Raw genomic sequence first — 15,603 nt, 5'->3', positions numbered from 1 at the left:
CAGGTGTGTTAAGGCTAGGTACAGACATTTCTATGCAAATAATCTAATTAAAATGCCTAAGGACTATATCTTTTATACAGAGAAAGTTAGTTAAAACTTATTGTCTAATACATACTTGGTACCCACGACATAAGACAGCCAGTACACATTATGACGTCATATTATGACGTCATTGTTCTTTACTACAAAAGATTATAATGGATATCAACAAAACTGTTTCGGCGCAAGGGCATGCTCTATTTTATTTAACTGAAACAAGGTATATTTAGATAGTTTGTCGGTATTGCTGCACAAATACCAACAGCTTGGTTGTATACTTTCTATTTATAAAGTTTTCAATTGAGTAAGGGTAAAAGTGTACAGTCGGGTATAAGTTTCGTCAAATTCCGATCAAATGAGAAAATGCCTTGGATTTGTGCAGCAGTTTTATTGATCTATAAAATATTCTTCTAAGCATTATACAATTTTTATGTTAAAATAAATAGGATAATCCCTTGCGCCAAAGCTGTTTTGTTGATGTGTTCTATTACATCCAGTAGGTATGATCAGTGACGTCATAATATGACGTCATAATGTGTACTGGCAATACATATCATGGGTACTAAGTATGCATAAGAAAATAAATTAACACTTTCTCTGAATAATAAATATACCTCTTGTACGTTTTTATTAGCTCGTTTGCATAGAAACGCCTATACCTAGCCTTAACTCACATGCGCACAGAAGCTCCCAGTTCTTCGGCCTCAGGCAAACAGTTTGGTTATTGGGTACGACAAAACGCATGATGCCCTCGAACCCAGTCAATAAATGTATATTTTTACAAATGTGGCAAGCCAAGTATTAAAAATGTGCAATATTTGAATAAATAAATAAAATCATTTTCAGAAAATCTGGCTTTACGGAAACCCACATATCAATCACAGCCATATTTCAGTCCAAACCATGGAAGTGCTACATTTGCCTCCAGCAATGCTGTTGATGGTTTGAAGAATGACCGCTCAGCATTTGGGGGTCAATGTGCTATTTCAGCTGATGGACACTATACCGCCACCTGGTGGGTGAACTTGACATCTATCCACAGCATCCATGATATAAGGATATATTACAGGACAGACAATGCTCAATGGGGTAATTATACTTTTACTTTATCTCGGAACATTTATTTCTTATTCAACCTTCGCTGCAGAAATGTAGCCCTCTTCTCGAAAAAAATCTGACAGATCAACCAAAGAGTTATATATCTTATCATTGTAAAAATATTCGATTCAGTGTGACGTTTATTTTGCTGCTCGGTTTAGATTTATTTCTTGTACTTCAATCGTTTTGAGAATGACAACCCTTAATTACAGTATTCATATTTTACGTCTATTCCTGATACTTTGTTCACCTTTAAACGGTTCCGAACAGCAATATATGGCCTTTGTATGTCACTTACAACATTTTAATTCTGTTGTCTACGTGGGTGTACTAATAAAAGAAAAATAATCTTCCAAAGAAGATACACATGCATAGAAAATATTTTGGAGATTCAATTATCATGTATATTCTCTATAGAGAAGACGATATCTATATTAAAAAGAAATTAAATAAATAAAACTCAGGAGCATTATTTTAGCATGACACCAAAATGGATGTCGGAATGCAAAGTTTTAAAACTGATACTCCAGGGACATATTGGGCTTTTTGGAGCTGTTGAAAGGTAGCTAAAGTATTAAGGATAGGAACAATTCTAAAAAATTGAATTCAGATGAAAGATTTCTTTGTGTATTATATATAAAATTTTGATCATAAGAAATGCCATAAAAGAAAAATCAAGATAACAATTATACATAAAAATATCTTACAGGTAAGTTCATGAATTCTGATAAGTGACGCGATTGAAACATGTACCGAGGGCGAATATCTTTTGAAAAAACAAAACTGCATCATCAAATTTAAATTACATATTATGTAAGAGTGTTTTTGGAATACGCCCTTCTTCACTTGATCTTTTTTTTTTTTCAGGCCGATTACCCTATAGAACATGAAATAAAACGCCAGTATGCTGAAGTCCTCATTTGCCTGCTCCTTTGTGTATTAGGATAACTGTCACGAGAATACTGTTTATCACTTTTTACCGAGGACTTTATTTTCGCGTATTAATGCGAGTATGTCTGCTAACAAAAAATATCCTCGTATATGTTTGTTTAAGTAAGGAATATTTACAAAAGTAACAACAGCTCGAAGAAATTATTTCTCGTTAATAAATAGCATATTACTATCTCGCAAAATAAGGTGTGGCAAAAATAAACCGTTCTTCAGTACTTAAAGGAATTTTCCCTATTCCAGTTCTTTAAATAAGAATCCAAATGCTTCAATGTTTAAAGTAGTTGACACATTATCATATGTTCAAAGCAATGAATCCGAGACCCCTTTCCCATTACAGAAATAAAATAAATTTATCTAAATATATCCCACCAATGGAACAGAAAATAAAAATCATTTGAGAATCATACAGAAGAGTATACATGTAAAACATATCGAAATTATTATTCATATTGCTGTTTTCCCCTAACGTTTTAATTTTTTTTAATTTTCAATTTATTATACTGTAGGTGCTTCTAATAGCTATACATCTAGATTCTTAGGATTCTTTGTTTATGCATCTAACACAACGAACATTAGAGACGGACATCTATGTTTCCACGACACGAAGTACACCAAAGCTACGATACCAGCGGTGGCAAATATAACTTGTCTTGTACACGGTCAATATATTATTTATTTCAACAAAAGACCTCAGAATTCACCAAATGCTGACCAGTTTTATCCATACGCACATACTGAATTGTGTGAGGTTGAGATTTACGGTATGGTTTCTTTCTCTTTTTAAGCATTATGTGTGAAAGGAAAGTATTTACATGTGATTCAGTCTACGGGAATTGAATTGTTTTGTAAAGGGATATAATTGAGAAATACGTATTGTTCATCAAACGAAAATACTATCTGGTCAACACACATGAGGCCCGGAAAGACAAAAAAGCTTTTGCGACAGATTCTTTTGTTAGCGTCGCGCCAAATATGTTAATACCTCTGACTCCAGTATGTGTGTGTGTGTGTGTGGGGGGGGGGGGTAAATTCTCATTATATGATATCTTGAAAAACGTTTCCTCATGTATATACGGTTCATAGTTATTATCTCATGTACAAAACATTCTCCTATACATCAGGTTCTTTTTACTTGTTCACATCATTACACCCAGTTAAGGAGGTTGCCAAGAAGATGGACAATGTTTGATATGGGAAAATTTTAGGAACTCTTTAAAAATCGCAATAGAATAACAATGACCTCAATAGGTAAATTTTAGATATGCACATCCGTACAAATATTATTTATCATTTGTTTATAATCTTGTCAGACAGACTTTTGCTAGACACATTGTATAATATCTTGCATTTGTAAGGTTGCAACAACACAGGATACTATGGACCTACCTGTTCCTTACCTTGTCCAGACAGTAACTGTCGTTATTGTCACATAGAGACAGGAGCATGTCAGGGGTGTAAACCTGGGTACAAGGGTCATCAGTGTGAATTACGTAAGTGCAAAAAGGAATAAAATTCGAAACAATATCCTCACACGCTTTCCTTAGCTGGAGGATATTGATTTAAATAGTACGCTATCTGAAAACAAAAGATCCACTTTCACATATCGGGTCGATAAATGAATGAAAGTAACTCTTGTTATTTAATAAAATGTCGTTGATATATCAGAATGTTGAGGTGGTCACAACATTTTTTTTTTATCATTCTTACCTAAATAGCATGTGACGGTGGCAGATATGGACAAGATTGTGGACAGAGATGTGGAGCTTGTCTGGGATATAAACAATGTCATCACATCAATGGGTCTTGTCTTAAAGGTTGTGACACTGGATATGGAGGAGAACTTTGTCAAACTGGTATTTCCTTTTTTTATTGAATTTTACAGGCCAGTAGGAAGCAATTTCAGATGGAGAAGGGGGGGGGGAGATTATTTTCAGTCACACATACATTTTCAGTTGGACGGACTCTATCAACTACCAAAAAATTACTTTACAAGCAAAAATTAAGTCATCAAAGGTTTTTATTGAGGGGGCACAAGCATATAGTAGCTACCTTTTCTAAAGTATTCTATATATCGGCAAAATTATTGGGGCCACGGCCTCCTCGTGTCCAACCCCCCGTTCCTACGGCCATGTGGTAAATAATGAATCGTAAACATATCTTTAGAAACAAAGGTGTATATTTATGTAAATCTTGTCCCGAATGACTAAAGTTCGTGTTAAATGTCGATATATTTTTTTTTGTTTTAATTCAGCTTGTCCAAGTGGAAAATTCGGTTTGAATTGTAAAGAGAACTGCAATGCAAAATGCTCTATTCCAAATAAATGCAATGGGACCACTGGAGAATGTAAGGGCGGATGTCAGCCTGGTTGGGAAGGACTTCAGTGCAATATAAGTAATCCTGTATTTGTAATTTTCTCCAGAGTTAGCATTCATTACACATACAGCAGGGCACTTTAAAATAATCTAAAGAATTTTGACATATTCTTGAGGCAGTGTAATTCTATTTCAGGAATACAGCTTTAATAACCAGAAATATAGATTATCCTTATACACTCTTTGAATGCTTTCTTAAATTCTGTTTAGAATGTAGGAACAATATGTATGGTGTAAATTGCAATCAGACCTGTGGTTTCTGTCGAAATACCGAAAAATGTCATCACACTAATGGAACATGCCAGAGTGGCTGCCAAGAGGGATACTTCGGTGATCACTGTACTGCTGGTGCATACTATTTCATAATAAATGCAAATGTAAAATAATTATTGTTAATCACATTGCTAATCACAAGAATTTCATTTTTTTTTTTTTTCGTTTTTTTATATACATATCGTATTCCAGTTACATATGATCGATTTTCTTTTTTCAAATATCTATTTTAGATTATATGTGAATAATTTTTCTTCTAGAATGTACCCCAGGAACTTTTGGCTATGACTGTATGGAAAACTGCAGCACAAGATGTTTTAATAATACCTGTAACCCTGTTAATGGCTATAGCTCTAGGATCAAAGTAATCCATCCGAATCTGTTTTGATTATACTGAATTTCCTCAGATAGAATCTGAGGCCTTAAACACTATAGAATTTGATCCTATTGAAAACTATACCTATAATAACCATTTTTCATTGACTGCTAAATTCTGTAAAATTGACTTATAAAATTTAAATATTCTCCAAGATAAACGAGGTGAAACATATGGACATACTCGTAATATATATATATTGTGAACAAAGACTCCTTCATGTCAAAAGTATATTTTTTACAGGAAACTTTACCCCTGATAAGTAAAAGTGTAATCATTGGTGGGATTTCGGGATTAGTAGTTGGTTGTCTTGTGGTTGTTACTGTGGTTTTGGCTTCCAGAAGGTCAGTTCGCTTTTGATATAGTCCTTGGTTCCAATTAAAATATAAGTGATCTCACACCTTGCCTTTCATTGTTTATTTTGTTCATTTTTGTTCTTTTTTTCCTAAAGGGGGGTGGTTGGTATTGTTCTTTCTGTTTTGGTATTTCTTCTTACACACAAGGCACTGTTTGCAAAAGAAAACTACAGAAAAGGAAGAAACGGAAAGAAGGAGAAACTGTGAGTGACATTATTTTAATTGCAGTCATTTAACTGTTCTAATACAATGCATTGATAGTATAAGGATATGCTTATGTGTCTACTTCCTTTTTTCAGCAAACAAGGGTGTGACTCAAACAGATTTTATTGGCACTGATTCCAAACCATCATCATCTGGCCATGGTAATAAAATCATAAAAACAGAAAATAAAAAATCTAAGAAATGTCAGAAGAAGAATGATGAGGCTGATGTAGATGACGATGAGAAAATACACTCGGAGAATCCTTACGGAGATTTTTATGCTAATGAAACGACAATACGAGACATACCTCTAAATCAACTAGAGTCGGTTATAGCTGAGAAAAGAATGAATAAAGACGATGGATTTCAGAGAGAATATGCGGTTAGTGATAAACATGTTTTTATATGATAAAAAATGTATAAGTAATAATGCAAGAAACATCAAATCAAGAAATAATAAATGAATAAGTTAATAAATAAATAAATAAATAAATAAATAACAGGAGGATTTTTAATCATATGATGAACAGAAAAAAAAAATAATACTAAATTAGCATACTACCCTCTTTAAAAAAATATTTTAGACGTTTTATTCTTCTAAATATTCCAATCCTTGAAATCCAGTCTTAACAAAACGCAATGAAATTGCATTTTTTATATTTGTATACACGTAAGCATTAAGTGTATGAAAAATTCCGTTTTTGTTCGTTGCAGTCATTGCCATACGGTGAACAATACAAATGTGACGAAGGAAGAAGAGAAGAAAATGTTGTTAAAAATAGATATAAGACCATCTTTCCGTGTACGTAAAAATCTCGAACTTGTGACATCAAGGAATTTTTATAGATTCCTTTTAGTTCGAGATACTAGGATTGTCTCTATTACTTTTTTTTTTTCGTCATACAATTGTTCTTACTTTTTAAATCATGAAACGATTATGACTTTATAACACTCTCCTTCAATTTAGATGACCATTCAAGAGTAATACTTAGGACTGAGCAAACATCTGGCTACATTAATGCTAACTACATCGAGGTAAAAAAGAAAAAAAAAAACTATCATGTAAAAAAATAAGATTATTTTGTTTATAGTGATATGGTTTCAAAAAGTGAATTGTGCCATACATTTTGATTTGCTTGTAGCAAACAAAATTGTAGTTTTCACCCTCACATTTTCCCTTCGTCTCCATCTTATCTATGTGTTACGGAATGGGGAAGTGAAACATGCATTCTCTCTTTACAGGGAGCACACAGACAAAACGAGTATGTTGCAGCACAAGGTACTATATATATCTATATACTTCAAACTTCTGTGCATAACTTATTTATGACTATGATTTGTTTGTTTTCAAATCAGTTTAAGGCAATAATAAAATAACCAAAAGATAATGAAAAAAGTGAGGATAATGATCAGTAATTGATCTTAAAAATCCATGGACAATATAAAGATGTGAGGAGGGCATAACACACGGAAACCCAAAAATTCAAGACTCGGGATCCTTTGTCTAGCTAGGAGGAGTAAGCATCCCTGTTGACCAGTCACATTCGCCGTGAGCCCTATTTATAGTTCAGGTTAACAGAACATTCAGTAGGCAGATTCAGTATAAAAACAAAAATCTAACTGTTGGTATGAAACTCATCAGCCATTATACGACCAATTGATAGGCGATATTTCCTAAAAATGACATTATTACGACCATGGAATTTACGAAATGCTGACTCTGAGAGAGATTGTTGAGAACCTTGATACATTAACTTATATGTCAGTAGCCTACCTCTTTAAAAAAAAGACCGTCCTCGGAACATCGAGTAAGTTTGGAGATGCAAACATCATATGCAGGCGATAACGGGATATTATTACATAAAGTGGGAAAATTGACGATGGAAAAGCTGAAGTCTTGTTTGTAATATTTATACAATTTAGTTGTTAGTTGGCCTTTGTCGTTAATTGTTAATAAAACTTCCAAATGTGGAACAGTTTTGGCATACTTTTTTTGTCATTTAATTTGAAATTCACTGGTACCTGTTTTTATAGATAACACGTCGTCGGGGTATCTAAATTTCGAGTTGAAAACCACAGGAAGTGTTTTCTTTTTCACATTTAGAAATTCTTTTAACAAATTCTGCTCCATATGAATATAGAAACAGGTCAGCTGATTAATGAGCACAAATAGTGTCCATTGGTATTCCAACAATTTGTTGGAATACTTTGTCCCAAAGACTACATAAATGGCTATGAGGAAGTCTCGCATCTCTTTAAAATCAAGTTCAGAGTACATTTTGTTAAGAATCAGAGTAATTTTTTGATAAAATAATTCTACGAGTGACTTTCACAAAATACGATTTTTTTTTTTTTGAAGACGCTATTGTCTATGATATCAAACAGCCTTTTTTTTTTAATTCATTGTGAGGGATGGTAGTATAAAGTGTAGAAAAGTTATACATTTTGATGTTACTGACTTTGAAAAGATTTGGCGATTAAAATTCTCTAAAAGTTCTTTGGAGTTTTTGAGAATCCACATTTGATTTACACCGCTTCAAGATTATGCTGTATCACGGTAGATCAGACTTTTCTCCTTTACAGAACCGTTCACGGTAGCTCAGTCGGTAGAGCGCTCGCTTCGTGATCGGGAGGTCGTGAGTTCGAATCTTGGCCACGACTGACCTAAGTCGATAAAAAAAAAATGGGTAGCAACTGTTCCTTCGCCATGCGCTCGGCACTTTGAAGTGATAGTTGCGGGTTCTTCGGATAAGACCTTAAAAACCGAGGCCCCGTGTCACGGCAGGCGTTGGCACGATAAAGATCCCTCACTGTTCAATGGCCTTGAGTGCCGAGTAAAGGTCGAAATTTGAAGCCCTTCACCGGTATATGGTGACGTCTCTATATGAGTGAAAAATTCTCGAATGGGACATTAAACAACATACAATCAATCAATCAATCAATCTCCTTTACAGAAGTTTTATATTTTTGTAAGGAGGAAAAATAGGGGCTTGGTATAGGGATGTCGAAGAAGTGTAGTTGTTTTAAATTGTTTAGAATGTGCTTGTTGTAAACACCGTCAGAGACAGAGAAAGACGAAAACAGATAAAGATAAAATAATGTATCCAGTTCATTGAATTTAAAATTTCATGGGGGGGGGGGGGTTACAGATGATGTGCATAATCATGGAGACGCAACAATTAGTAGAAAATCATTCTGGGAAGATATGTTCATTACATGTACGTAATTCTTATTTTTGCTTGAAGTTTAACGTCGGACTGAGAATTGAACCCTGTTCCTTAGCTGACATTGTTCATACGAAAGGTTAATTACTCTGATTGTATGACGTAATGAATAAGAAAAGTATCAAACACTCCTGACATTGTCATTATTATTAACTAAATTAATTATATGATTCTTTTGTTCACTGGCCTTGTATATTGGATTCTCCTTTACTCAAACTGCAATCAATGCTCCAATGTTCATGACTTTCTCATACTATAGCTATCATTGTTTCATTCCTAATGTAGGACCGACGAAGAATACACTTGCTGATTTTTGGACAATGATTTGGCAAGGAAATGTGTCTTCCATCGTGATGCTTACAAATCTGCAAGAGGGAACAAAAGTACATTTTTATTAAATTTAATGAATTCACGGAGAAACCTTGTCGTGATTAAATTATGAGCAACATTTTTTTCAGCGTTCTAACTTTTATCTCTAAGTATGCTTAAATTTAGTGGTCTTTGACGATTAACATTTTAACGCTACCATAGTGTTTGTGCATGCTTATTCTCAAGTGTTCCCCAGTGTTTGCATTTATTTAAAGATAAAATGCTGTCAATATTGGCCGGACGTAAGAAACAAGAATAACTACGGAGCTTTGTCTGTGAAAATGACGGAGGAAAAAAAGTATGCATTTCACATTTCTCGAAGAATGATAGTTAGCCACAATGAGGTAAGTTTTGAATAAGAACTAATGCAACAGATATTTTGCACAAATTATTTTTCACACAATGATAGATTCTAAAGCAAAACATTGATGTCATAAAACAAAATGTGGTAAAATGAATTGTTTGGAATTTCAACATTCTTGGTACATATAACCCTCTTACTTAGCATTATTAATATTTTTTATCTAAATGTAAATACTGTTCTTGAGTATTTTGTCTGTAACTCAGCTGTCCTGTGTAATTGAAGCAGAGGTTATTATTCCGTTTTACCATACACGGTATATGTTTGAGAAATGACCAAAAAGGCCTTTTTTCAGAAACTTCTTTTGCCCAAAAACAATCGAGGGATTTTTCTTCTTTAATCCGGCCTTTGTTTGGATTACTTTAATTAAGCAAGATATTTTCCGTCTTTTGGTAAATATTAAGAACACATTTTAATCATTATTATCGTCATTTACAAATAATGAATGCCTTTTAGAATACGAAACGCTCAAAGTAATCCTCAAGGAATTCATATGCATGCTTAGATCCCCCATTTCTTTTCATTCATTCCTCTACTTTTCTTATTATACAGCATTTAAGGTATCAAAGAATCTCAAACAAAAAGTTTATGGTATTAATGTCTCTTTAGAAAAAAATTGACATTTATAACAACAATCAGAGAGTTACTCAAATTGTTTTCAACCCTATCAATTGGCATTCCAATGTGTAAAGCAAAATCAACTCATTTTAATTGTAGACCAAGAAATCACGATCTGTGAACCAATATCATTATACTGCATGGCCCGACTATGGAATCCCGGATCCCCTCTGTCTTGTTGTTTTCCTTGATCACGTGACCCGTACAGGAACCAATCAGAATAGCTCCCCAACAGTTGTGCACTGCAGGTAAATTTGAAAAATAAAAATCAAATATACAAATGCTAATAAATGCAATAAAAGCAGGAAAAAATGAAATGAAAATGCATCAACCCCCCCCCCCACCACCACCACCATCACAAAAAAGAGAGATGTTTTTATATTGCTAAAAAATAATATATACCATGCATTTCTTTGTACATGTATAATGTTTATATAAATTGTCTCAATCTTTGCAAAACTTATGTTTGATAGTAGTCTTGATGCCGATATATTTATTTATTTATTTATCATAATCACATTAGTGCGGGAATAGGAAGAACGGGGACGTACATCGCACTAGACGTCCTAAACCAGATAGGAAAAAAGACAGGGAAAGTAAACGTAGCAGAGTATGTCAAGAAGATGAGGGAAAGCAGAATGAATATGGTCCAAACTTATGTAAGTTCTTGTTCTTTACTTAGATGCTAAAAGAGTATTACCTTTATGTAAATTCATTCATTCATTCATTCAATAACAAATTATTGATTTTTGGATGTGTTTATTTATTAATTAATTGATTTCTGATCTCTGATTTTACACATTTAAGAAGAAATACAAAACATTTGATTTTTATATAAAAAAAATCTTTTGATATTAATGAAATGAATGGTTTTATGCTCTTTTGATTAAAAGTGATTCTAGAAGGACTTGCCAAGTAGTACACTTTTATTTCCAAAAAAAAAAAAAAAAAAAAAAAAAAAAAAAAAAAATTAATAATGATAATGAAAAAATGGAGAGGTCAATTATTTATTATTTTCTTTCAATAGTGTTATTAACAACGCAAAAAAATGTTCATTTTATAGTTACCCGATGTATTTTTTTTTTATTCAGGAACAGTACATGACGATATATCTTGCTTTGAATGAAATATTCAAATCACGGGTTGACACAATTACGCTTGAAGACTTTACTAAAAAGATGGCTGCCATTACAACTGACATACCAGCCAATCAGAATATATTACGAAAAGAATTTCAGGTATATATATAAATAGAGAAAAAGAATGTTGTAAAGTGATTATTGAATAGATCTGACAAGCAAGAAATTATTAGTGATATTAGAAAACGACATGGTGTCAGTTACATGTATGTTGTAACAGCATTAGAACATTCATAACATATAGTAATATAATTGATTAAGTGCGTATTTGATTGAGAAAAAAAAAGTAAAATTTAAAGTGTTATACCCCGTTACTGTAATCAAAATAAACAATAAAGGTTTGATAAAAAGATTGATATACGTATTTTTGAAGGGTTTCCTTGTCTCTTGTTATTCATAAACCCTTCATTTGTTTAAATTTGTAGATTTTGATGAAGATACGACCCGTATACAATGATGCTGATTTTAAGATAGCCAAGGGAATTTGTAGGAATGGAAGTGTTACAGGCTTATTTCCTCGTTAGTATTAAGTTTTCTATATCTATTATGAATATTACCATTTCAAATTAAGAAAAAAATATTTTTTTTTCATTCTCTTTGTAGATATTATATGTGAAACTAAGTTCAAATTTAACATAAGACTCAAGACGTTTAAATGCAAAATAGAACCCCCTCTTTCTTCTTCTTTTAAATAGTGGATAAATACAGTGTCCACCTTTCAGCTATAGTTCCGAACAGAGATAGCTTCATTAATGCTATATATGTCCCGGTAAGAAACAAGAATACAATTAAGATACACTTATATACTATTTCCTTCATTTCCTTACAAGTCTAAAATGACAAATACCTTTGGTATAGCAAATTTGTATATATTTTTTTTTTCTTTCGTCAAAGAAAAAAATATCGTGTTATAAATGATGAAACTTTTTGATGTAGAAATTCGTGTTTCCAGCTCATATGAAATTTACATTCCTTTGTAAGAAAATTATTTTTGTTCTTGTAATTTTTATAGTCGTTTACCAAGAGCAAAGCGTTTATTGTCACGCAGTATCCGACAGTTGAGGATTTTGTAGACTTCCTGTGCCTGCTATATGATCAGGAATCTGACATTGTTATATTTATGGATCCACAGAGAACAACTGAACCGGTAAGCAAAATTCTAGGCATCAATGTCTGAAAGCATGGAAATTTGAATTAAAACGTTTCCTTCTCCAAAAATTCTGCAAAAAATGCATATTTTGGCAGCTTTTTCTGCGCTTCACTTATAGAAATCCCAATCGGCAACACTGTTTCATGGAATGAGGAATAACTCTAGTTTGTTTATTGCATGCTAGATAATGCACAAGGCCTTCATTAGTGTCTCTATCTAACATAACATTTATATTGATATAAAATGTAAATTTTAAGCAGTATATCATTCTAGTTCTTTTCTAATTGACCTGATTTTGTAACTTATATTAAACTAATATTTAAATGAATAACGCCCAGTTTAAAAGTTTTTTTTCTTCTGAAGTCTCAGTCCAAGTTTCAAAAATAAAGAAATTTCAAAGTGTGTTCATCTTTTGACTTTTTGATCATCACATACCTGTAAAACATGATCTTGCTTTCCCTTTGAAAATGTTTTCATTCTTCTTTTTTGTCTAGATGATGACGTTGTTTCCAACCACATCTTTCTCAAAAACAGTTCCTCCTTTTACTGTTCATTTGCAATCTAAAACTGAAACTGACGTAAAGAGCAGCATATTTCAGATCCGACAGAATAATGTAATTACAATAAATGCAATTGTATTGTCGGTTACACATGATCTCTCTCTCTCTCTCTCTCTCTCTCTCTCTCTCTCTCTCTCTCTCCATTACATATCTGATGAGTAATTCAAGCAAGATATAAATTCTAAAAAGTGATCAATGTTTAATGTTTTGGTTCCATTAGAGCAAGAAGGACGCCCATACTGTGACAATTGTAGAGCCAAAATCCAGGATCATTGCAACCGGAACTTCTCCTGATACTTCTCAACTTCGAAGCGTCGTCTCCGTTGCATTAGGAGTAGAGACGGAAAATCCTATCATTGTTGTCAGCAGGTATTACACTTATTTCCCCTTCTCCTTATCGTAAAATAACAAACATTTCAGAACCATCCATATTAAAGGATTTTGATTAAATTCAGTGCGTGGTTTTCAATAAAAATTCATGGTATTCACATGTATATCTTTGAACAGTATTCTCAATAGGACATTAGTTTTGTATCAATTCAGGAATTTAATATCATTTGGAATTCAACACATATTTAAAACGATTATTTTAAATTCCCTCTGATACTTTGCCATGTAGCGATGGAGCTTCCCTTTGCGGCGCCTTTTGTGCAGTTCATAATGTGATACAACAAATCAACATGGATGACAATGTAGATGTCTTTACTTCCGTCAGAAAACTGCAAGTTCGAAGGCCAGAGTTTTGCTTCAGTCTTGTAAGTCATAATTTAATTATATCAGTATAGATCATTATCGTAGGTAAGCAGTGAGCATTAAAAATTGTCATAAAATGTTAGAGGTATAAGAGATGTCTCATTTACAGAGAGTTTTCAAATCGCGAGTGCTGTTCTGGTTCTACAGATATATAGATTTTTTTTAACCGTAATATACGAATACATAGAGTTTGATATTCATGTTTTGCGTGAAAATTTTGTCCTTAATAAGATTGTAACTATTTTATTGTTACAAGTACCTTAATTCCAAATAATCAGACTGAATTACGTACGGTAAAATCGCTTTATTTTCAATGAGAAAAAAAATACCGTTCACGGTATCTCAGTCGGTAGAGCGCTCCCTCCGTGAACGGGTGGTCGTGAGTTCGAATCTCGGCCGCGACTGGCCTAAGTCGATAAAAAATGAGTAGCAACTGTTCCTACGCCAAGAGCTTGGCACTTTGAAGTGAAAGTTGAGGGACCTTCGGATGATACCTTAAAAACCGAGATCCCATGTCACGGCAGCCGTTGGCACGATGAAGATCCCTCACTGCTCAATGGCCCAGATTGCCGAGTCAAAGTCAAAATTTGAAGCCCTTCGCCGGTGTATGGTGACGTCTCTTTATGAGTGAAAAAATCCCGAATGGGACGTAAAACAAAATACAATCAATCAATCAGTAAATGAGAAAAGAAATGGAAAAAAAAATGCTTCAATATAGAATTGTAACATTTCTTTAGGAATATGAACCTGTAGGTTTCTTCATACCATGGAAAAAATAGAAATTCAACAGCAATAAAACTTGTGATTTAAAAATACAAAAGTCTTGTAGACAGGAACAAATATTATTTCCTTGATCCATGCATTCATAAATTCTTTACAAATCCATCAAAAAAAAATAATAATCAAAAATACCCTTAAAAGAAAATCATCCATATACTATTATTGCACATGCAGTTATTACTAATCCGATTTTGGTGAAAAAGGAGGGATAAGTAATGTAAATGAAGAGTCTCTTTTGGATTGAAAGACTTTAACAGATACAAAAAGAAACATAATTTTAAATATAGCCTATTTCATTGATAGAATTGTTTGATAATGCATGAAAAAAGTGCATACAAGTCTGTTTTCAGGATGAGTATGGACTTGTCAACAAAGCAGTGAATGATCACATAGAAAGAAGCGCTGAAAACATATACTCTAATCAGTGAAGGAGTAATTCGTCAGCAGGATATAAAGAATTGATGCAGTGATATATTTGTCATCGAAAAAAAACAGCTTGTTAATGAAAATCGGATTCATGGAATAAATTAACATTGGAATGCTTATATTTAAAGACCATTTCTGTTCTATTCGTGATGTTCGCTTTCTTGAACAACTGAAAGAAAGAAATATAATGCCAAAGAGTGTAAAAATATTATTTTTCTTCTTCTCATTTTTAAAATTATTTATATATATATATATATTTAATAACTTCGTTTTGAGGTATGTTAGTATGTACTTTATGCTTGGGAATATGATCTCTGATTCCGACATACTAATCGATGACTGTTTCATCACGAAATTAAAATCCATTTTAACGACCATGAAGATCCAATACGTCTTCCTTTTCAGTTTTCAACACAAACAAGTCCTGTAACTTCCAGTACAATATTTCTACTATATTGTGCAGACTTGTAATAATTTTTATATATAAGAACAATTGATGTATGTGTTATTAACATTGCTGATATTCTTTTTAGTTTATTATTCATAATCACCA

The 15,603-nt window shown here is 32.9% G+C and overlaps 2 protein-coding genes across 2 annotated transcripts; both read left to right on the top strand.

The window, feature by feature from the left end:
• The first annotated feature begins 713 nt into the window (after positions 1 to 713).
• Positions 714 to 4,611, top strand: LOC133203142 (multiple epidermal growth factor-like domains protein 10). Its single transcript, XM_061338986.1, has 6 exons — positions 714 to 747; positions 886 to 1,128; positions 2,595 to 2,849; positions 3,444 to 3,578; positions 3,804 to 3,941; positions 4,598 to 4,611. The coding sequence occupies exons 1-6, from the start codon at positions 714 to 716 to the stop codon at positions 4,609 to 4,611; spliced, it is 819 nt and encodes a 272-aa protein (XP_061194970.1).
• A 141-nt stretch (positions 4,612 to 4,752) lies between these two features.
• Positions 4,753 to 15,052, top strand: LOC133203141 (receptor-type tyrosine-protein phosphatase alpha-like). The gene is made up of 18 exons (XM_061338985.1): positions 4,753 to 4,800; positions 4,995 to 5,098; positions 5,614 to 5,669; positions 5,766 to 6,052; positions 6,385 to 6,472; positions 6,638 to 6,705; positions 6,913 to 6,949; positions 9,180 to 9,277; positions 9,479 to 9,607; positions 10,342 to 10,490; positions 10,766 to 10,901; positions 11,334 to 11,480; positions 11,807 to 11,881; positions 12,394 to 12,528; positions 13,026 to 13,109; positions 13,312 to 13,460; positions 13,711 to 13,846; positions 14,975 to 15,052. The coding sequence occupies exons 1-18, from the start codon at positions 4,753 to 4,755 to the stop codon at positions 15,050 to 15,052; spliced, it is 2,004 nt and encodes a 667-aa protein (XP_061194969.1).
• Positions 15,053 to 15,603: the final 551 nt, after the last annotated feature.

Source organism: Saccostrea echinata, unplaced genomic scaffold, assembly GCF_033153115.1.
Source record: "Saccostrea echinata isolate AGI-Se365-2 ecotype Australia unplaced genomic scaffold, CSIRO_AGI_Sech_v1 ptg000048l, whole genome shotgun sequence".
Classification (NCBI taxonomy): Eukaryota; Metazoa; Mollusca; class Bivalvia; order Ostreida; family Ostreidae; genus Saccostrea; species Saccostrea echinata.
This window is presented reverse-complemented; position numbering and strand designations above follow the sequence as displayed.

What these genes read in the sequence shown, in the direction of transcription:
- LOC133203141 (XM_061338985.1), top strand. Translation starts at nt 4,753, where the DNA reads ATGGAACATGCCAGAGTGGCTGCCAAGAGGGATACTTCGGTGATCACT. An exon ending in CCAACAGTTGTGCACTGCAG is followed by an intron (nt 10,491 to 10,765) that starts GTAAATTTGAAA and finishes TAATCACATTAG; the next exon opens with TGCGGGAATAGGAAGAACGG. An exon ending in TGAATATGGTCCAAACTTAT is followed by an intron (nt 10,902 to 11,333) that starts GTAAGTTCTTGT and finishes TTTTTTATTCAG; the next exon opens with GAACAGTACATGACGATATA.
- LOC133203142 (XM_061338986.1), top strand. Translation starts at nt 714, where the DNA reads ATGCGCACAGAAGCTCCCAGTTCTTCGGCCTCAG. An exon ending in TCCCAGTTCTTCGGCCTCAG is followed by an intron (nt 748 to 885) that starts GCAAACAGTTTG and finishes AATCATTTTCAG; the next exon opens with AAAATCTGGCTTTACGGAAA. An exon ending in GGGTCATCAGTGTGAATTAC is followed by an intron (nt 3,579 to 3,803) that starts GTAAGTGCAAAA and finishes TTACCTAAATAG; the next exon opens with CATGTGACGGTGGCAGATAT.